We start from the raw sequence: 23,546 nt of genomic DNA on the forward strand, positions 1-23,546 counted from the left end.
AGCTGGGAGGGTGGGGGACCCACCATGGAGACAGCAACTCCTGTGCTTGAGACCCTTCCAGACCTCATCATAGCATCGGTCTAGGCAGAGTGAACACCATGAGCAAAGGGCATACGATGGCAAAGTGGTGGTGTGCCTGAGAAGGTGTAAGATCCTGACACACGGAAGATGGCACAGGATGGGATGAGAGGCCAGGGTCAAAGGATACAAGGTCTTAAGGCATCTGGATTGTATTCCAAGTGCAAACAGAAAGCCTTCCTAGCAGGCTTGCAGCAGGGGAGTGATAGGATGCAATTTACGATCATATGCTTTCCAAAACGTATTTATTCAAGCCCCTGGTAGACACTTAAACAAGTTACAATTGCTTAACAGATTTCTCGATTTGGAGAGCACCCCTATCTTCAGTTGCAGCTTATCTTTAGGTCTGAACCTAAAGAGTTCACTGATGCAGGGACTGACGGCTATGCCTGATCACAACTAGGAGCCCAAACATCCAGGCTGGGCTTCGAGGACATCTGAGACTGCACTACCCTGAAAGGCTTAGGGCATCTCAGAGTAAAACCTAACCAGGCAGCCGTGGCTCCAGACATTATTACCATTTCTCTCCCAGAGTACGTTCACAGTTCCCAAATCTACATTCCCCGACTCGGCCTGTCCCCTAGGCTCTACCCCCAACCAGAAGACATGTCTTCTTGGATGACTCACAGGCATCTCAAACTCAAAATGAGAATAACCAAACCTGAGCATCACCTCCATCCCCCACTCCCCGCAGCTGAAAAGCCTGGCCCTAAGCAGTCATGAAGCCTCCGTATGTTGCTGTCCCGCAGTCCACGATCGCCCTTTGCCTTGCACCCAGAACTCAGGCGCAAACCCCCTCCTCCTGGATTACTGACTGACCAGTTCTCTGCCATCCCTTGCTTCTACCCCATTCTTACACATCCTCCAGATACTGCTCTCAATCTTTCTAAGTTCAAATCTGATCATGACACACCTTGGCTTAAAATTAGCCTTAGAAGGCTCTCCTCAGTGTTCAGAATTAGGTCTTAGCAAAACCAAGATCTAGCAACTGCTCATTGACCCAAAGTCAGTTGCTGCTCTTATCTTGGGCCCCAGCCCTGCAAAATTTCTAGACAAAGCACCACGTTCCATCTTGCCTTTGCACTTTTGCATGTTTCCCTCAGCCTGAACACCCTCCACCCCCCTCTGTCCAACCAAGTCCTTATCTACTAGATTTATACCCCCCTACCTGCCTTTTAGGACTTATCTGGGGCATTTCTTCTCCAAAAAGAATGGAAAGCAGACATTCTGAAATGGCCATTATTTGTAACCCCAGTGCCACAGCCTGGCACCTAAAAAAAACCAAGGAAATGCTTCTGCCTAAACAAACTACCTTCAGAGATAGTTTATAAGTCACTTCAAAAAAAAAAAAGGCAGGTGGGAGAAGAAGCAGCTTCTTTATAGTAATCTTGTTTTAAAATGAGAGGTTCCTGGGTGGCTCAGTCAGTTAAGCATCTGACTTCAGCTCAGGTCATGATCTCATAGTTCACGGGTTCAACCCCCACTATGAGCACTGTGCCGACGACTAAGAGCCTGGATGGAGCCTGCTTTGGATTCCGTGTCTCCCTCTCTCTGCCCCTTTCCTGCTCATGCGCTCTCTCTCTCTCTCAAAAAGTAAATAAGCATTTAAAATATTTTTTTAAATTATAAAGTCTACTTTATAAAAATTAATTAATTCGAGGGGAAAATGGCATTGTTATATTTGGGTTAGCATCTTATTTCCTAAACTTTCAAATATCGACTCCCTCAGCAAAAGATGGGAATCAGCCACCAGTTCAGAAAACAATGTTTCAGAAGGCATGTTAAAAACAAAACAGTCCCCAAAATGTCTTAACCAATGGTCTCCTCAGAAGAGCCCATTTTAAGGACTATTTCAAAGGGACAAACACCAATTTGGATACGTGTGCTCTGGTGTTTTTATTAACATCGAGCTTAGTGTATTAAAGTCATGTCTTCCTTCAGCAGCCGTTAAAGCTTTATTAAATTTAACTCACTAAGTTTTTTAGGCCAAATTTATTTTTTTTAAAAAAGCTCAAACACTCTCATAAAGAAATATAATTGAAAATAAAATATTTTCAATCTACCAAATTCACAAAGATTAAAAGAATATTTGATGCTGGGAAGTGTGCAGTAAGGCTGACACACTTACATATCATGGTGGCCAGGAACATGGGAACAACCTTCTACCAAAGCCCTTGGGGGCCTTAAAAAAATACCTACATTTTGTTCCAATAAACCCAATTCTAGAAATAATCAGATGGGCACAATCACTGAAGCAAGACAATGTTCCAGGCAGTACTCCGTAGAACAGTAAGTAAAATGTGAAGGCATTGTTCAGTGTACATTTACACCATATGCTGGTATTGGAACAGACTCCAACTGGAAGGATGTGTAATAGAGCCATTACCTTCAATAAAATCACTGATATGTTTTATTTTCTCTTCAATTTTCCAGATCTTCTATAATGTACACTTACTGGTTTATTTTAAACATATTCCTTTGTAAACCTTAAACACATTCTTACAGAGCAGTACTTAAAAGTGAAAACAGAAACCTTATGAATCCCTCCCTCCCACACCCAGTTCGATGTGTGTGACTCTGGGACTAATTCTACATACCAGTAACATGCATGTGTGTATCAACATGCTTTGTTATCTAGGTGCCATCAGACCACTTGCACTGTTCCGCAACTTAATGTTCCTCACGTAACAATGTCGCTTAGGGATCTTTCCACGTTAACAGAGATACATCTACCTCTCTGCAAATGGCTGAAGCCACTAAGTTACAGGAAAAGATTAAAGAGACTTGGCTATTTTGCCACTAGGAGAAAAGCTTATGCTGTGCTGACAGCTCAGAGCCTGAAGCCTGCTTCACATTCTGTCTCCCTCTCTCTCTGCCCCTCCCTTGCTCATGCTCTGTCTCTGTCTCTGTCTCTCTCTCAATAAAATAAGATAAAATAAAATAAAATATAAAATAAATAAAATAAAAATGGATGTTAGAAAATTAAATTAGCTCACAAAGCCCACGATTTGGACGTACCACTGTCAAGGATGAGGATAGGTGAAATAGAGCCAACTTAAACCTGATTAAAAGAAACCATCAAGTTTACCGCACAGTAACGTGGTGCAGAAGTGTACCAGACTCTAAGGTGATGTGGTACCTGCAATCGTTCAGGAAGCTTCTGATGCGGTCATGACCTCTGCCCCTCTGCCTAGTTCACACAGTATCCTCACTACCCTACACCTTCTACAGCTTTCTCTCAGCTAGACATTCCTATCGGCATTTAAACGTGCCCACAAATTTTTTAACCTTTAAACAAACAAACGGAGAGACTTCCCACGCTTGTCCTTCAGCTCCAGCTCTGTCCACCGGCAGCCCCAGTGTGGAAACAGCCTGCGACACTCGCTGGCCGGCCGCCTGCCCGTGCCTCCCACTCATTCCTCAACACACACGACCCGGCCTCGCTCCCAAGGCCGCGAGGGCCACCCACCTGACGACACACCCACAAATGCCTCACTCCTTATTCACGGTCTCCTGCAGGAGCGCTCGACGGCGCTCACCCTCCTACCAAATCACCTGCCGTTTGCCAGGCCAGTGTGGTTTTCCTCCTTCTTTGGTCCAGCTCGTTTTCTAAGTGTCGTCTGTGGGTAACTTTCCCCTCAACAAGAGGAAGGGGGGAGCTCGTCGTGGCTGTGCCTCAGACTCACTACTCCTCTTACTCTACACACTCTTCCTGGGTAATCTCATCCACTCTCACAGCTTCAGGACTACGCCCGTGATTCCCAAATCCAAGTCCCCACTTCGAGTCTCTCCCAACCATTCAAGCCAACGTGGATATTCTGTGAGAACCTCTACTGTAACCTACCCAAAATGGAAGTCATCAGCTTCTCCCCATGTTTCTACTGTAAAGGTAAATAAGACCATCCATGGAGATGCTCAAGCCAGAGACCATACTCCTTGACTTCTGACCCTAAATACACTCACCCAATCCATCTCTGTGCTACCTTCCCAATATCCTATTACATATTGCTTCTCTCCATCTTCCTATCATATCCAGAGACTATCCAGAGATCTAGCCTACTCAACTACAAAAGCCTCATAACTGGTCCCATCCCACTGTCACCTCCACAACACATGAATTTATAGCTTCTGTATCATCTAAAGAGAAGGTCCACACTTCCCTAACATGGCTCCTCAGTGTTCTTTCCTAGATTGGACTTTATAGCCACACAAAGAACATTCCAGTTCTTTAAATACTCCAAAAACTTTCTTGCTGTTGGGTCTCTACACATCCCGAGACATTCACTTTCCCTCCAAGCCCTGGTCCAGAGCTAAGCTTGCTTTAGGTTTTAGCTTAAACATCACTATGTTCTTCCCTCCTGTGCCACTCACCATCCTTTATTATAATTCTTATTTAACATCCGCTTTCCCCTTTACACAGCACATTCCAGGATGGCATTAACCGCCACTCTTATGTACACATCACCATATTTTCAAGGGCGCCGTAGTTGGTACTCAGGAAATAGCTGTTTAATGAGAGAATAAGTCAACAACAATTCAGACACCAAAAGAAAATGAGATACCTATTGGCCCTGACAGCAAGACTGTCTGAAACAATCAAAATACTAATTCATTTTGTTTTTTAACTACCCAGAGAATGCCGTGCAAATGGCTTTGAGAATCTACCAGTAGTCAGCAGCACACCCGACCAGGCTCCTCCAAGGTGCTGAATGCTTTACTGTGTGATGAGCCAGCTGTTCCACAGTTACCTTGCTCACTTCCTTTAAGGCTCTTTTGCAGACTTCATACTTCGGAGAGTCCTTAGGTGTCTTCTGACAGATAGTCTGCAGTAAAAGAAAAACAAAATCAAGGTCCAGCCACATCCCCTTACTCATAGTAAACTTAACAATGCTGAGCACAACATTATGGATGAGTACAAAGAGGAAGCTACAATCCACTCACAAAACTAGGAAACAGTCGTTCAATGCACAGGATCCCAGTAAATCCAGGAAATCATTCAATATGAAAATAGACTTCAGAGGCAGATGAACCTGGTTTCAAATACAAGTTCTGTCCCTTCCTAGTTATTTCACTGTGGGAAAGTCACGTATCTGGTCTCTATAAGCCTCAATTTCCTCATCTGTAAGATGGAGATAATGCCAAACACGTAGCAAAGCTGTTGCCAGGATTAAACGCTAATTATGTAAAGTTTTTTTTATGAGCACCTGGCATACGGTAGGTCCCCAGTAAATGATAAAATCATGTTAGTTATTACCAGTATCATCATTAAGGTAACTATGTTTGTAGATAATACAATTGAATAAAAAGATCAAGAAAAACAAGCTGCTGGATTTTCTCTTGATGTATTTCCACGTAGTTTTTGTGATGTTACGACGGACTTCAAGGAGGGTCATTTCAAGGTAAACAGAATTACAAATGGTTTCTGAGATCATCTCCATTCAAAGCCAATGAAACCCTTTTAATTGTTAAAAATGTTCATCTCAATGAGCAACTTTAACTAACACTCCTAATGAAGTAAAATGGAAGGGGCACTGCTTTATTTAGTACATTTAGATTCTGCCCAGGTGGCCGGATTCTCACATGTAGGAAAACTATTAGGGCAAGAGGCACCAAACAGAAGCGGAAGGTAAGTTGGAAACTAGCAAGCCACTGGTCCCTTCAAAGCGGGTGAGTGCTAGGCTTACTTTTGGCAAATCCAAAAGTCAGTTTGTTATCTGTGCCATGTGAGAAGCAGGGGGTGTGTGGTCTATGGGTTTATGTTACCGGCTCTCAATTGTTTTGACTATGACCCACTGTAAGGAATACATTTACATTAGCAACCTGTACATGTATACACAAAGATGAAATAAGGTTTTATTTGAAATAACATTTAATGACATTATGATCCGTGTATATCATGTACCATACATTCTATTCTATTTCATTCTTTTAAATAAGCCCTACTCATGATTCAAAAATCCATTTCATGACCCACTAATGTGTACAGAAGCAGTAAAAAAATACCGCCCCAAAAGCAGGCATCCTGAGTCTTGAAGGGTAGTCGCTCCCTTCAACTTTATGTAAAATTTTGTGATTACTCAATTTTCTTGGGAGAAGGATTACAGCTTTATGCATAATCTCAAAAGGGTCTCTGGACCCAAAAAGTTTTGAGCTCACTGGATGATCATGGCATTAACCTCCAACATGGCACAACACAGTCTGTTAGATTGAGTCCTAATCTATTCAGTCAGTTTTCTCACAATTAAACAGAGAAAATACAGAAAGCTGAGAGATCACGGCATGTACAGATTCTAAAGAAATATGGCTAAATGACATTTTCAGAAGAAAAAGAACCCTGAAAATTTGTAACACTGCAAGAAATGTTGCATTTAGAAAGCACCTATTTTTCGTTTTAAACAATGGCAAAATTTGAAATATTTCTCTATATGGATCAAAGGTTCAAATGTTATGAAAGTATGAGAAATCCTATGAAATAAACTCTTTTTAAAAGACTTTTTACAGGGCACCTGGGTGGCTCAATCAGTTAAGCATCTGGCTTCGGCTCAGGTCATGATCTCACGGTTTGTGGGTTCAAGCCCCGCGTCAGGCTCTGTGCTGACAGCTTGGAGCCAGAAGCCTGCTTTGGATTCTGAGTCTCCCCCTCTCTCTGCCCCTCCCCTGCTCGTGCTGTCTCTGTCTCTCAAAAATAAATAAACATTAAAAAAATTTTAAAAAGGACTTTACTTCTGAAAAAACCCTATGGAAGAAAGAACAATAGCTGCTCCTTGAATGTATCTTTGCAAAGCTCACAATTTTTATATAACTCAGGACAAGCCTACAGACTATACATATTAATTTAGTCAAGAAAAACGAGTGTCAGGGCACCTGAGTGGGTCAGTCGATTGAGCACCTGGCTTCGGCTCAGGTCATGACCTCGTGGTTCATGAGTTCGAGTTCTGTGTCAGACACTGTGCTGACAGCTCAGAGCCTGGAGCCTACTTCAGATTCTGTCTCTTTCTCTCTGCCTCTCTCTCTCTCTCTCTCTCTCTCTCTCTCAAAATATAAGCATTAAAAAAAAATTAAGAAATGCCGAGTGTCTATTACTGTCAGGCTTAACATTTATTTCTTCATTTGTTTTTATGCCAATCCTGAAAGTATATACTATGCTCATGCTTCAAATGAAATTAGGCAGTTTGCCTGGAATCACACTGTAAGCGGAAGGGCCAGAAACTGTGTCCAGATCTTTCTTAGTCCTGTCCTTATGCAGGACTTCTATAACACCAAGTTTATACATCAGAGTTCCTTCTCGCAAAGTGGCGTAGGTGTTCATGGGGAGGAGGACAGATCTGCTCGGGAGGGCGCTGAGTAAGGCTTTAGTGAAGAGCACTGGAGGGGGGGCTTGGAAGAAAGGCTGGCTGGTGCTGTGAGCCTGAGGGGTGGCAGCCGAGAGCAACGTCAACAAAGACGCAGAGCCGGGAAGTCAGTGGATAGAATCTAAGAGTAAGCCCTTTGTAAGCCGAAATTTGGTTTTGATAACCTGGCCTCATTCTATCCTTAGATGTGACAAATCCTGAAATACTGATCTCAAAAAGGGGGGGAGAGAGAGAGAGAGAGAGAGAGAGAGAGAGAGAGAGAACGAACGCGCTACATTTTCAAATTCTGCAAGACTCCCAACATTCACATGGAGAAAAGTTCCTAAATCGCAAGGGAAGGGTATGAAGGTGGTCAACCGAGGTAAAGCTGGAGAACAGCAAGGTGTAGGAAAATTCGGGAACAACTACCAAAACTCTCCCCAAACAACACAGCACAGCCCACAAAGTGACTGTGATCACAGGCTTTGACTCACTGCAAAATGTCAGTGTTCTCAGAGTATCTCTTTGAATTTGGGACAGAATACAGAAAATGGAATTTATTTTGTTACCTTAATCATAATTTTTGGCGATATTTCTATCCTGAGTTTTGACGTGTCAAAAAATCAAATATGTGAAAACTCACATGAATGTTATGATCCAATTTTAAAATAAAACTATGGCAAAATATTTTAATTGGATCGCAAAGACTCTATTTGGTCCACTAGCGGGTTGGGAGCTGGGTGGGGCCACCTGGTTCTGGTGTCATCACTGTGGTTCCGGTTCGGCCAGCGTGCAGGGGCGCCCCCTGCCGGACACCCCGCTGTCCTCCCCCCAGGCAACCTCGACTCTCCCAGCCACATCTTGCCACCATTCAGAATCAAATCCTTGTTTCCTTCATGAATGGTCCCTAAAATAGGATGCTGGCTTTCCTTGCCTTTCTTTGTGCAATACAAAATGGGGGCAAGTTCGTGCCTTCTAGTGCCAAAGAGTGCATCTCCCTCCCGTGTAAAGCGGAAATGCCTCAGCATCTTGAAACACTACAGGGAAGGGAGACATTAAGTGACTTGCCAAAGGTCACCCACCTACAGGCTCAGCTGGAAATGGAATCCAAGCCTCCTGTCATCAATAAGCCAATTTTTTCCCATTTCAAAAAATGTTCAGTGAGTGATATAATCTGAATCCCTCAGAGTGACTACATAAGCCTAACGTGGAGACCATTTCCAACGACCTTACATACAAGTGAGACTTTCCAACTGAATGGCACCTTCCCACTTTAGTTGGAGGATTTTATAGAAGGGATATATAGTACACTGATTTAAGTGGACTCAGAATTCTCTTCTTAATCACATTTATAACAGCACGGCTACCCACAGAGGAGTCACCAGAACATGTCTTACGTCCATCAGCAGGGGCAGGCGGGTCACCCTCTGCATGGGGAGAATGAGGAAGGAGATCATCGGTAAGTTCCTACAGTCTTCGTGGGACTCAATTCGTGACAGTACTTCTTTAAAAGATGGGTTGGTGGCTCTGAGAAAAAAAAAGAAAGAAGCGACTTCAAAATATTTCCTCTTCAAATTAAGAAGTAAAAACATATTACAGGCATACCTCAAAGATATTATGGGTCTGGTTTCAGACCACTACAATGAAGCAAATACTGCAATCTAGCAAGCCAAATGAATTTTTGGTTTCCCAGTGCCTATAAAAGTTAGCTCCGCATTACACTGTAGTCTGTGATGTGAGCGACGGCATTATGTCTTTAAAAAATGATGTACATACCTTAATTAAATCATGCTTTGGGGCTAAAAAATGGTAACTGTCATCTGAGCTCTCAGCAAGTCACAATCACTGACCACAGATCACCATACAAATGTAACAATAATGAAAATGTTTGAAATACTGTGAGAATTACCAAAATGTAACAAAGACACAAAGTGAGCAAATGCTATGGAGAAATAGCACCGATAGACCTAGTCGATGCAGGGCTGCCACCAACCTTCAGTTTGTAAAGAACTATCTGCAAAGTGCAATAAAGTAAAGCACAATAAAACTTGTATGCCTCTATAAAATGTGATAAACCCAGATATGATGATTTTTTTAATACATAAAACAACAGTTACATAAATAGACACAGATGGCTTGTCTGCCTTTTATAGTGAAGACTGGATATGAGTTTAAGATAAAATATGAACAAGATGTAGGAGCTAGAAACTTATATAAAAGTAGAGAGTAAACAAATGAAGAGGCAATGGTATCACAGTGATGAGCATATCTGTGAACATATGAATTATAACTAGCATACAGACTAGATCCCATTATCTGATAATCTACACACAGTCCACTGAAAAGATAACAAATGATACCTGTTAAGTCACTTCTCTATTCCCAGATAATAATCTAGGAAATATCAGACTGGATTTGTTTATTAGGAGGCTTCTAGCCTTTTTCAACGCTTCTGAGACAGAAAATTTTCTGACCGGGTCCTCCAGAATATTTCTCCCCTCCAGGGGCATAAGAGCAGGGAGAATACTGCCACAACATTGTTACGGAACTTCGCAAGATACGCAGAAATATGTGATCTCATGTGGAAAGACCCATACAATGTCTAATGAAGGCCGAGTGGAAATTCCAGAAGAAGGATCAGGAAGATCGTCCACTTGCCGAGTAACAGACCTATTATCTGGGGAAGACAGAAGTCAGACCACGACCTTCTGACTTCAGTGGGTGCCCTTACCCCCAGGTCACTCACTCTCTCACCTCACATTACCCCAGAGGCGCTCTGAGGAGTTCCCTTGTGACCTACAGCAGGGAGGGGACGGGGGATGGCAATGGATACTGTAATCTCATGTTGGGAGACAGGGGAGGTCAAGAAGCAGGGCAGGGGCAATTGTGCCCCCCCCATTTTTTAATGTATTTTGAAAATTAAATGTTTTGATTCATAAATTAATAAATGCCTAGAATAGCAAACTAAAAGAAATTACACAGAAATGTTTTATTTTCATTTTTCTCAAATTAGGAGTTTTAAGTTTCCTTTAAAAAGGTTCTTGGAAAGTCAAAAACTAAATAAATAAAACTCAAATGCAGTTGCATATTTAAATCACTCAGGTCACAGGACCCCCCCCCAACCCCCAAAGATTTTGATTAAACTGTCTAGGACGGACATTAGGCATTCATTGCATGTTTGCCTGTTTTCAAAGATTCTCAAGCATTTCTAATGAGTACTTAGTCACTGTCCTAAATGTAAATTCACAATACTGCAACAAAACACAACTACTGGAACACACAACTGAAAACACAATTACTACTTTCCATGTGAAAGCTCAAATGATGGTATCAGTAAGCTAATTTAGAAAGAATGTTATCATCTTATTAAAGAATACTTTTTGAAAACATGTTTTAATGTTTATTTAAAAAATTTTTTTAATGTTTCATTTAGTTTTGAGAGAGAGACTGTGTGAGCAGGGGAGGGTCAGGGAGAGAGGGAGACCCAGAATCTGAAGACAGGCTCCAGGCTCTGAGCTAGCTGTCAGCACAGAGCCTGACGCGAGGCTCAAACCCACGAACCGTGAGATCATGACCTGAGCCGAAGCCAGACGGTCAACCAACTGAGCTACCCAGGCACCGCAATAAGACTTTAAGTGACTTCCATACCCAGTATGGGGTTCAAACTTAACGACCTCAAGATCAGAAGTCACATGCTCTCCCCACTGAGCCAGCCAGGTGCCCTTAGAACTTTTATTTTTTAAAAGTTACATAATGCACAGCAGTGCCTATTCCATTTTTTAAATCCTGCAAAACAAAATGAAAACAGCATTCAGTTAGCTCTCATTTAAGGCTCTTTTTCAAACATGTAACTTGCATTCTCCAACAGTTACACAGCAACCTCTCTATCAGCCGTTAGGGGATTCAGAAAAGCAAAGGGTGAGATTATGCCCCCAAGAACATTTGTCAAGGTCTAGAAACATTTTTGGTTGTCACAAATGGAGCGAGGGGCATCTAGTGCACAGAGACCAGGGATGCCATAAAACATGCTACAGGGGCCTCGGGGTGGCTCAGTTGGTTTAAGCATCCGACTTCAGCTCAGGTCATGATCTCACAATCCAGGAGTTCAAGCCCCACCTCAGGCTCTCTGCTGTCAGCGCAGAGCCCACTTCGGATCTTCTTTCTCGCCCCACCCCTCCCCTGCTTGTGCTCTTTCTCTCTCACAAAAATAAATAAATATTTTTAAAAATCCAGTTAAGAGATGCGGGGGGGGGGGGGGGAAGCATGCTACAACGCACAGGATAGCACCCACAGCAAAGACTTATCCAGACCATGAGGTCAACAGTGCAGGCACACCCGGTTTGTGTTTAAAGATCGCATCCAGGGTTGCGAGCTCTTGGTTCTCCGTCCTGCCCACGTAAGAGTCCACGAGGCGGTGGAGGGAGGAGGGAGGCGGGGCACAATCAGCCCCTCCCACCAACTCGGGAGCTTCAAAGCCCTGCTTCTCCCGGCAGCCTAAGGGAGTCCTCACCAGCCAAAATCCCTCCACAGGGGCTCGCACGGCCCACAGAAACTGACCAGAGCCCCACGCTGGGGTCGTAAATGCCACAACCCACAGAGGGGCTAAGAGTGCTAACAGCTGTCCGCCCCCAAACCGGGTTTACGGCAATGCACAACTGTGCTGTAGAACGGAGAGCTACTAGAGATAAACAGGGTCCCCCAAAATAAAACGAGACGTAACTGAACCAGCGCTGACTTTTAAGGGTAAAGGAATAAATCACATCAAAACTCTCAGTAACCTAAACAGGACAAAGGGAAATGGTGAGGAGGCAAATTTAAAGCCTAATTTTTGTTGTTGTGGTTGTTGTTGCACAATTAAGGCCTTTAAACATTTTTTTTTCTATTGCTTTTCTTCAGACTTTCCCTTCTCACCTCACCTCTAACTACCCAGAAGGGGAAAATCAGCAATCCCTATAAAAGACTTAATAGAGTTGTCATTTGAATGGAGGAAGATTGGAATAACCAAGAAACTCAGGATCCTAGGCACTACAGGAGTTCAACTCGGAGAACTCTAAAGGCATGAAGCAAACTACTTAATGGCCAGGTAATGGCTTAGAAAACTGGGGAGTTTAGCATGATGATCACACTCCTGTGTCTTGCAGCAATTTAAAACAACCACAACAAGGAAAACAATAACAGAAACCTGTAATTTCGTAATTGCTTTAGAGAGCAAGTGCTCCACAGACTAGATTTTTCTATTCAAACACCCTCATGCTGAAAGCAATCCTGGGAAATAGCCCATCAAAAGGCATTTCTACATATAATTTAGAGATCAATTAATTTCAATCAATGTGACGTAATTAAAACGAGGGGAGGCTATTGAATGTAACATTCAACATCTCTTACAACAATTTCTGTAGTGTTCGTTGCTGGTAGACTTCATTGGTGCAGTATTTCACATACGGGTCAAATGTGGATGCTGTGTGCTTTTCCACAATGTCACTTATGTCATCGATGAAGATATTACTTTGATGTCTTGCTTCCAACTCCATAAAGAATCTGGAAAAAAAAACAACAGAGAAAAGCATTTATATTTTCTTTCATATACTTAAAAAAATCAGGGGTGCCTGGGTAGCTCAGTCAAACTGAAGTCCGACTTCAGCTCAGGTTATGATTCATGGTTCATGAGTTTGAGACCCATGTCGGGCTCTGTGCTAACAGCTCAAAGCATGACCTGCTTCGGATACTGTCTCTCCCTCTCTCTTTCTGCCTCTCCCTGGCTCTCACTCTGTCTCTCTCTCAAAACTAAACAAACACTAAAAAATTTAAAATAAAAACAAATCAAATGATTTTCATGCAATGTTATTATACAGGGTTTGAAAATACCAACAGTACACAATACCACCTCAAAGAGATATAAGAAAAAAACTATAAAAAAATGATCTAAACTTAAATCTATCACATTAACATCTTATTAATTCAATCGCTCAACTGAAAACGTAGGGCATTTTTGTGCCTTCAGGTATATTTTAGAATATACAAGTTTCCCTACTTTTTTCTAAAAATTCCCTAGATACTGGAGGAAGTAAGGTTTATTATTTCCATATTTTATTGTACTGAAAAGTCTATGAGCAAAACATCTAAATAAGTACTTAAAAAACAAGTCTGAAATAAACCTAATTCTGTGTCCTTTCTCTGAAAATAATCATAATATTTTAACTCTAATAATATGCATGACATTTAAATGGACTCAGAAATTATTCAGATTGCATTTTAGGGCTGCCAGATTTGGCGAAGAAGGGTGTGTGTATCTACCTATCTATCTAGTGTCCAGTCCAGTGAAAATTACATTTCAGATAAAGAAGCAATTTTTTAGTACAGATATGTGCAAATTTAGTGCATAGGACACCTTGAGCATTCTGTATTTTATCTGGCAACTCTAGAAGGCATCCACTTTTTACAGCACATCAGGATCAGATATTTAATAGGTTTCTACCCAGAGCACTGCTGCTCAAAACGTAGTCCACAGACCAGGCAACTAAGAGTTTACCAGAAATGCAGAATCTCACCACCTACCTCCCCCAATCTGAACCTGCATTTTATCAAGATAATCCAAAAACACACTAAAACAGAGATGAACTGCTGTAGAGCACACTTACTATCCAAGTTTGGAGGGATAGGAAAACCAATTAGAAATAACTACCGTTGTGTGACCAAAGCATCTTTTAAAAAATGTGTCATGAAGGTGAAATTAACAGTAATTTCCAAGGCTGACCTCTGGAGTAGTAAGTAACACAAGGGAATTTAGTTTTCAATAAGCTCTTTAGCATTCCTCACGTCATTCCTCCTAACCAGTTTGCTAGGTGGACTCCAAATACAAAATTCAAGGCTGACAGTGAATAAGACAGAAATGTACACAAGATGATTAATAGTAAATATAGGCTAACATCCCTCACATTTACATCTCATTTATTTTTGAAGAAAATCCTGGCACTCAGCAATAAAGATACTAAGAGGTCTCGATTTTATATACTTCGATGTACATTAATCTCATTGTAATACAAACTGTATTTGTCATTATTACCTATTTTTTAATGTTTTCGTAGGAGCTTAAAAGATGAAATATTCCTTAACTCATAGAAGAATAAAATTATGTACACCCTGAGAAAGTACCTATATTTTTATTTCCTTTGAGAAGGATTTATGGAAAATAATCAGTATGACTCCCATTCACAGATTGTAATTGGCTGATTCCCCCAAGCCCTTTGTTTAACACAGCAAGAGAAAAAAACTTATAGCACACTTGGCTGTGCTATCTGGCTTTCCTTCCAGAGATATCAGGGTTAATATGCACAATTCTTACATAGTAGGTCAGAAAATATACCCAAACGGCTTCACACTGCTTTGTCAAGACTGACTCTATTAGCATTCAAGGAAAATATCAAATCCTCTCCTAAAAGGTCCACCGATTGCAAAAACAACCAACTCCAAATTCACATGTTTATTAAAGGATATTTAAAAGCCATGTTTCTTAAAAGCTATTTTCTATAGAGACTGGTCCCTGACTTCAAGAAATCTACATTACACTGGGAAGGGAAGCCTGACAAACGCAAATGATAAAGACAACATGCTTGCATAGAACCACTTGGAACATATGTGCCTAACAGGGGTGGTGTCACAATCTATTTCATTAATTTCACGAACTATATATTTTTTGGGGGGTAAAATATATGTAACATAAAATTTGCCGATTTAAGCATTTTTAAGTGTACAATTCAATGACGCTAATCACATTCATGATGTTGTATAACTATCATCACTATTTTCAAAATATTTTCAACACCTCCAACAGAAATGCTGTGCCCATTACCTAATCATGCTCCATTCGCCCTCTCCCCAGCCCCTGAGCATTTCTAATCTACTTTCTAACCCTATGACTTTCCCTATTCTAGATAGCTCATATAAGTAGAATCATAAAATGTTTGTGCTTTTTATCTGGCTTATTACACTTAGTGTAATGTTTTCTGGTTAATCTCTGCTGACACATGTAACAGAACTTTATTCTTCTTTATGGATAATATCCTGTTGGGCATATATATTTTATGTTTATCCATTCATCCGTTGAAGTGTTGACTGCAGGAGGGCCAGTGGCAGAGAACGAGGGCTGAAGGGCGGGTCAGAGCTAGACTGCAAGTGTCTGATTGTATGCGGAGGAGCATACTGGGGGAGATGAAGGCAGCAATAAATCATCCAGCCAGAAGAAACCGAGGTAGAGAGGGACAGATTACAGGCGGGGAGAGAATAGACCACAAGCAGACCAGTGAAATGGCCCACGTGGGCATAAAACCTGGCGGTGGGACATCAAGAAGAGAGGGCACTGATTAGGGTAACAATGTGAGGGAGAAATCCACAGAATGAAGATACTCATTAAATGGGAAGTCATGGAAGATGCTGGGGTTTCTTGATCCCGGGGATCAAGGTGGTGCATTAAACCATTCACAAAGACAGGGATTTAGGAGGAGTGAGGAGAAGCAAGAAGCAAGCAGTTTAATTTTGCCTTGGACATGTCACAAGGACAGCTGAGAAGACATGTCTGTGAGAATTCAGAGCCACAGGAATGCTAGGTCATGTGTAGTCGAGACTAGTTCACTTTTAGCTGGTTTTCCTATAAATGCAAAATCTGTGATAATTATTTTAACTCCAAGTGTCTTTGAGGAGAATGTTCAAAGACAGTTGAAAAAAATAAGAAACCCACTCATAAGGTCATTATCATGCAAATCTAAGAAATAAATGTCTTAGAAGCAAATATCCCTTACAGTTTCTTGTTTTTAACTAGCTATTACAGTCTGAAGGAATGCAACTACATAACCAAAAACAACAGTCACTTGGCTTTTCCCAATGAAAAGGAAAATTCATTTATCACAGCAGAAGCCTTGCCAAAGTACAAGACTAAAAACAAAGCACTAATGAAATATCTGTGTACGCTACTCACTTTAATATAAACCAAGCCACCCATCCTTTATTTTGACAGTAGCATAATTAAGACATAATTTAAAGCTTCCTATGTTAAATTATCTATTGGTGATTTTGGCAAACTCGTATATTTTACTAAGTGATCTGGGCTACAAAAAGACCAAGAAAGTTATTATTAAAGAATGAGGTATTATTTCAATAACCAAAGACACTGGAGATCCAAATCAAACCTGAAGCCAAAGGAAAGGCATGCTGGTTCCCTCAGTGAAATTTAAATGAGTTCGTGAAGTAATCTGGCTTATTGGAAGGACAACATTTTAATGGAAATATATTTCAACCCTATGAATTGTTTTTTTTCTAGACAATATTTCCTCTCTGTGGCATTACCAAGATGATCATGTTTTATAAGCAATCGTGTTATAAAATCTTTCTCTCTTTTGTCCCCCCCTCAACCAAAATTCTAATCTCATCACTAAAGTGTATATTTTAAGAAACCTCTGCTGGACCAGAAAAGGCTTCCTGGAGACAGTGCCTCCTAACCAGAAACCCAAGGTAGCCCTTATATTGACTCACCAGCACAATCATACTCATGCTTCAAATGATTGCAAACCTGCCCGGGTGAGCTCCCCACCTGTGCATAGAATGGTCAGCCCACTGAGAACACCACGGTGGCCTCTCAGGGACTGGGACTTCAAGAAGACTTAATGACAAGTCTATGTCAGAAAAGCTTAATCATGGCCTATACCCTTTCCTCTAGTATTTTCTAGAACTGCCAAGATTGCATATTCTCGAGGATTTATGTGGTTGCTTTATCAAGTGATGGTCTTAAATGTGGCACTGCATTGTGGACTAAAAACCAAACTCAACAATAAAGTAGGTGTTTCTGCTATATTCAGCACATGCACTTTTGTTAGCTTCACTTTCTCCCTTCTGTAGTGGGCAGAAAAGACATAAATGTGAAGTATAAATGTATACCATACTAACAGCCTTCTTAATATTCAATTGGTGGGGCACCTGAATGGCTAAGTTGATTAAGTGTCCGATTTTTTATTTCGGCTAAGGTCATGATCTCACAGTTCATGGGATCAAGCCCCACGTCTGGCTCCACAGTGACAGCACAGAGCCTGCCTAGGATTCTTTCTCCCTCTCTCCCTCCCTCTCTCTCTCCCCCTCCCCTGCTTGTGCTCTCTTAAAAATAAATAATTTAAAAATATTCAATTGGTAATGTAATTAGCATGTCAGACATGACTGTTCCCGATAGCTCTTGAGGACTGTGTATCCACCAATCTATACAGGAGATTAAAATTCATTTAATGCAGACAACAAATCTGATTCAAGCAGTCACCACCAAATCTCCTCCTGTGTGTCCAGCTCAAGATGAAAGGCTCTGGTAGATGTCAAGGAGCAAACCATTGATATTTACGATCACCAAGCCCAGTGCTACATGTTTCCCATATGATGCCTCATTTGATTTAATCTTCAAGCCTACTTTATGAGATGCCTATCACAGCCATTTTAGAGATGAGAAAACCAAGGCTAAGAGAGCTCAAGACAAAACTCAAAACAACGGAGGCTTGGTTTGAACCAGAGCCGCAGCCTTTCCAAGTCCAGTGCCCATGCTCCAAGCACACCTCCGGCTTCTGCTCACAGACACCTGCTGAGCTTGCCTGTGTCTACCAGCCGTCTTTCAACCTAGATGTCCGACAAAAACACTAACCGCTGGAGCTGAGAAAGAACTATATTGTCTTCCAGGAAGACCAGCTGCCCAATCATCTCAGCATGTAAATCACACACATCAACACAGTTAAGGCTTTCACAGTAGATTTATGGCGTGGCAAGATGTGCAGGGCAGGGGGGAAAACTGTCCACCACCCCAGGTACAGCCTCCAGGGTAGACCATCAGGAAGGCCACAGCTAGTGATGGATTCTGGCCCCCGCTGACACAGCATAAACAAAGGCTGGTTTCACAGGAGCCCTGTGAGCACAGAGCTATTCGTTTTTGCCCTCCACGTACCCTGTTACCCTCCACTTTGCCTAACAAACTCCCACTCATCTTTCAAGTCTCAGATTAAATTTCATGGAAGCTTTCCCTGGGCTGCATTATTTTATGACTTTATAAACCCCTATACTTCTCCTTTGGTATCTCTACGATGATCCCAATTAACTATATTATGATTGTATTCACATCTGCCTCTCTTAGCAAGGTCTAGAGGACAGGGGCCAGGTCTCTTGTGTCTAAGTGTCTGACTCTAACTGTAGTATGACCCAAAAACCTGGCCACAGTACCCGAAACACAGTCAAATATCTGACGTGAATAAATCAAGTTCTTTTCAAATTTTTATTTAAATTCTAGTTAGTAACATATAGTGCAATATTGGTTTGAAGAGATCAAATTTGTGTTTTCAGTAGGAAATTAAACATGAAACATGTTCAAGTTATTTTGTTTTGCCAATAACGTTAACACCCACAAACTAGTCAGTCTCTACATTTGCCTTAGTCCCTGATGTCATCAAGTGAACGTGTATTTTTAAACCACAAACTAGGTTCTCCCAAACTACCGCAGGGCACACTGAGGGCCACCAACCAATGAGGACACAAACTCCCTGCACAAGCTTTTAGGGTCCTGTCAGGTAGGATCGCCCAAATGAGACCCGTCTAGCCCTGGTTTCGTCACTGGGAGCTGCGTGCTAGGAAAAACCTGCCTGGAGCAAACCCAGTTCAGGGAGGACTCTAGCGTGGCTCCGAGGCTCAGTACTCAGGGCTTTAGCTGGAGCAGCTCAGAAAGCAGGGCTCTGGTTATAATCAGCGCTGTCCGGTGCCCTTCCTGGAATGGCATCCTTTCAAGGTACTTTTCCTTCATTAATATCCATCTGTCTCACACAGACTCAAATCATTCTTGGACTTCTTCCTCACTTGAATGAGCCGTCAATCTAAACTGCTCCCACCAGAGAGGGCCATATTCACTTATGCTGGAGACATGTAGCATACCCGGCAGGTTTTGCATGACTAAGGCACTGTTATATAATAAAATATCTTCACTAAACAAAGAAGTATTCCAGATAAGTGGCAGCAAACTATTTGCTGCTAGAAATACTTTCCTAACAGAGCACCAACAGAACATCCTGTACTCTACCAAAAGTGAGTTTATATTCTGCTGTAGACAAGTGAGCTTTGGGGCTTGTTCGTTTGGGGCCTTTTGGCGGTGGTCATGTTGATGCTAAAGATCAGCATCTATTTCCTTTAATACTACACCGGATTGGGGATGCCAGTGCATGACAAGGGCACCACCACTAACCCATGGCGGACATCCCAAACCAAGTGTGGCACTCTGCCCAGACTCAGATCTGCACTCCAGATAGCCATTATCGATCAACCCAAATCGGTGAATAAGGTGAAGCCCATCTACGAATCCTTAACCAGCCTAGCAATGATGGAAAAGTATGTTCATTTGACAAAAATATAGAGCTGCTGCTTCTCAATCAAAATACCCTACATCCTGATCTGGTAAAGGTCTTATGAGGCTTCTTCCTTAGCAGACTATATATCTTGTCATGGTCTATTTTAGCTTTATTTTCCTCTGAAATGTTATCTGTGGAATGATAAGGGATAAACGGTTGAAATTAAGATTGGTTGGGAATGTGAGATAAAAAAAAATCCTAAACAAAACTGTTCTGGTCACCCTAACTCTAGCTCTCATGCTGACAGTTCCTGCTTGGTCCTTAAAATCTCTCGGATGGTTTCTGTTAAGAGATTATCATCTTGTGAAAACCTTTAAGACCAATCTAGGCAGAGCACTGGAGATTTGGGTGAAAGAGAGAAACGAAGGATCTTCTTACCCTCAATACCATATAACACAGACACAGAGCTGGCTTGGATTTAAATCGAGCCCCCCAGCACCCCCGCCCACCGCACCTTCAGTTCAAGGCACCTAGCAATCCCAAAACAGGAAGGCGGAGCTGGGGCCAGGGAACAGAGAGGCAAAGAGAGACTGCAGAGCTGAGGGCCCCCACTCACGACCACTCCATATCAGTTAAGGCTCTCCTTTAATTAGTTTTCCTCTCAGTGATGATGTACATGCTCATAGGAATGTAAGCTGGACCATATCAAGATAGGAAAACAGTGCTTTAAAAGTTCTTGCAATTTTAATGCCATTGGGCTGTTTTCACTTAAAAATGAGACTTTAAAGTCTTCATCATCTGAATCTGTTTCACAAAAACATATTGGAGGAAAAAGGGCCTGTTCCCATGGTAACTGACTGCATACTTGATTCTTTTGTTTCAGGACTACTCACATGCATTCATCCATATTGTAATTTCTCCTGGAATGAGAGTAACATGCTAATGAATGACAGAAAGTGTTCTTATCAAAACGTCCTTCCAAGAGATCAAAGCTGCTATATGGATGCCCTGCGTTATTACGGACAGTTTTACACTGTTTATGGTTTTTTTTTTTAAGTTGAACACAACTATTAATTTCCACATACCAGAAAATCATTCCCAAATTTTATATTTGGACCACGGAGACTGAGACCAAATATGCTTGGTTCACCATTGGCTCTCCAGGAGCTGACAGAGAATGAGCACTCGGTAAATGTGCCGAATGAATCAATACCAGATACCTGCTATTCCCTCTCGCCCCGTTGTTAAAGTGCCATCTTCCAAAGAGAGCAACAGGGAGTGATAATGTAAAGTATGCACCAGGCACGATTTAATACCTACAGTAAATTACCAAGGTCCTCACGGCAAGGGTGGGCTGGGGTGAGATGGTTCTGAAGGGCTCTGCTGGTTGGCAAATATCATGGTAAACACATGGCTGTTTAGGCTTTTTACACAGCAACTAAGATACCAGGCTTGTAACCCCAAGAATAATTTTCCTAATCCATTGCCTAGCAAAACTCCTTTGAAAACTCAAAACCTAGGAAATATTTATGATTTCTGAGGAACTGTTTCTTTTTATTAGACGACAGCTACATAACTGATTCTGGACTCTTTTACCTTGGCTGCCTGGACAAATAATGCTGTGTTTAACCCTCTCTCCTAGTAACGCGAGGCAGGAGAGGCAGCTGAGCACCTTGGCTATCGTCATCGCTGCCTTGTTTCCTATTTCCCATGCATTCATCTCCTACTCAAACATGTCATTTACTGTAAGTTGTTGCCTTGAGCCTTTTGTGGATGCGGTTGGGAATAGAAATTATCAATTATAAACAAACCAGAAAAATGTGGATTCTTGGAGGCTGCTGGGAAACCACCACCAAGAATGAATTTATAGAACACTGGAAGAAAGTCAAGTAAAACAAAACAGTCTTCATGCTGAAGTCCCCTTTCCTATTGTGGGTTGGTCATTCTGGAATAAAATCAGCACACAAAAGAACACATTTCTCTTCAGGAACTAGTTCCAGATCCTTTTACGTGGTGCCCACGGTATTTCAAGTCAGCATTGAATCCACAAAGAAGAACAACATTTGATGTAAGCCCCAAATCTTTGCATCTACTTTTCTTTAATCATTGTACCCCAAAAAGTTGTTTTCCTAAAGAAAGAAGTGCTTCCTGTACCTACTGTCAATCTCATTTAAAAAAAAAAAAAAAAGAGAGAGAGAGCGAGACCAGGACACAATTTAGAAAAACTGTAAAAGGTCAGTTTTCTAAGGCATAATACCCTAAGAAAAATGATGCTTGCCTACGCAAGGGAAAGAATTTCATGTCCTCTTTGACATTTTTCAAACCTGTCCCAGTTTACATAGCAGCTGGCTCCCATCCTCCCCCTTCTGACAGCCCTCTCCAACTTTCAGCAAGGATTTTTTAAATGCTTTCCTTTTAGATGGTTATTAGCACTGGTTAGCAAAGTATCCAAAGAGAAGGATCTATGGGATAAACAAATTCTCATTCTGGTTCTTAAGTGGATTTCAGATAATGATAAATTTCTGTTTCTTCATTTAGTAAAACAAAATGAACAGATGAATGGAGAAGACCAGGTCACTCGTAATCAGCCCACGGAAGACCACCAGCAAGCAACACAGCCAAGCGGGAAACATGCCAGAAAGAAGGGAAAAGAGCCCACAGGCCAATGGGAGAGGAGCAGGAAGGAGCAAAAAGAGGGAACATGAGATGATTAAGCCTCCAAGTCACCTCCTCGATACGGAAGACCCGGGTTCCTGCTTTCTCCCTTTCCCAATATTATGGATATGTGATCTCTTATCTCACAAGTAAATGCTATTAGATAATAACACCTGTGGGGGAATGGACTTCCAGATGAAATCAATTGCACACATTACCTACTGTAGCCAGGCTAACCGTGCACCGTCACATTGTACCTCGGGAAAGCGGGTGCAGGCCCCGGAGCCAGATGGCCTAGGCTCAAGTCCGGGCCCCCTCTTTTACTAGCGATGTGATCTTAGGCGACTTGTTTAACATCAGCAAGTCCTAGTTCCTCATTTGTAAAATGCAAATAATAATGGTATGACCTCATGTGGTTCTCACGATGACTGAATGAATTAAAACATGTTAAGTGGTTAGAATATGGTCTGGCACATGGTACGTGCTTGTTAACATTAATTATTATTGCCATTTAAAGTGCAATAAATGCCTTTTCCTGCTATGTGAATTCTACAAACTCACATATCTTTTAAATAATGCCAGGAAGCTGTTTTGCTTTTCCAGTACACTCCATTCAAAGACAGCAAACCCATCTCCTATATTTCCATCAATTAAGTCTCAGTATAATAATAATAAGTCCCAGGTATAATATGATGCTGCTGTATACCAGGAGACACACAGTATAGTAACACGATATGGTAACAATAACTTCCAGGCATAATATAATCCTGCCGTACACCAAATAAGCTCAAAATCACAGATACGCATGTTCTCAACAACTTTAAAAATATTTTTTCATTCTATAGATGTTGGAGAGGATGTGGAGAGACGGGCACCCTCCTACACTGTTGGTGGCAATGTAAACTGGTGCAGCCGCTCTGGAAAAGTGTGGAGGTTCCTCAAAAAACTGTCGATAGAACTCCCTTATGACCCAGCAATAGCATTGCTGGGGATTTACCCAAGAGAGACAGAAATGCTGATGCATAGGAGCACATGTACCCCAATGTTCATAGCAGCAATGTCAACAATAGCCAAAACATGGAAGGAGCCTAAATGTCCATCACCTGACGAATGGATCAAGAAGATGTGGTAT

General features: G+C 41.7%; 1 protein-coding gene across 2 annotated transcripts in view; it reads right to left on the reverse strand.

The window, feature by feature from the left end:
• ARHGEF26 (Rho guanine nucleotide exchange factor 26) overlaps positions 1-23,546 on the reverse strand; it is a 116,207-nt gene that overhangs the window by 38,122 nt on the left and 54,539 nt on the right. For both annotated transcript variants that reach the window (XM_029940022.1, XM_029940021.1), the window contains exons 7-9: positions 12,795-12,947; positions 8,807-8,936; positions 4,827-4,901 (exon numbers count right to left, since the gene is read on the reverse strand). In XM_029940022.1, the coding sequence (XP_029795882.1) occupies positions 4,827-4,901; positions 8,807-8,936; positions 12,795-12,947 (358 nt within the window). The remainder of the gene's footprint in view (positions 1-4,826; positions 4,902-8,806; positions 8,937-12,794; positions 12,948-23,546) is intronic.

Source organism: Suricata suricatta, chromosome 5 (assembly GCF_006229205.1).
Source record: "Suricata suricatta isolate VVHF042 chromosome 5, meerkat_22Aug2017_6uvM2_HiC, whole genome shotgun sequence".
In the NCBI taxonomy this organism is placed as follows: Eukaryota; Metazoa; Chordata; class Mammalia; order Carnivora; family Herpestidae; genus Suricata; species Suricata suricatta.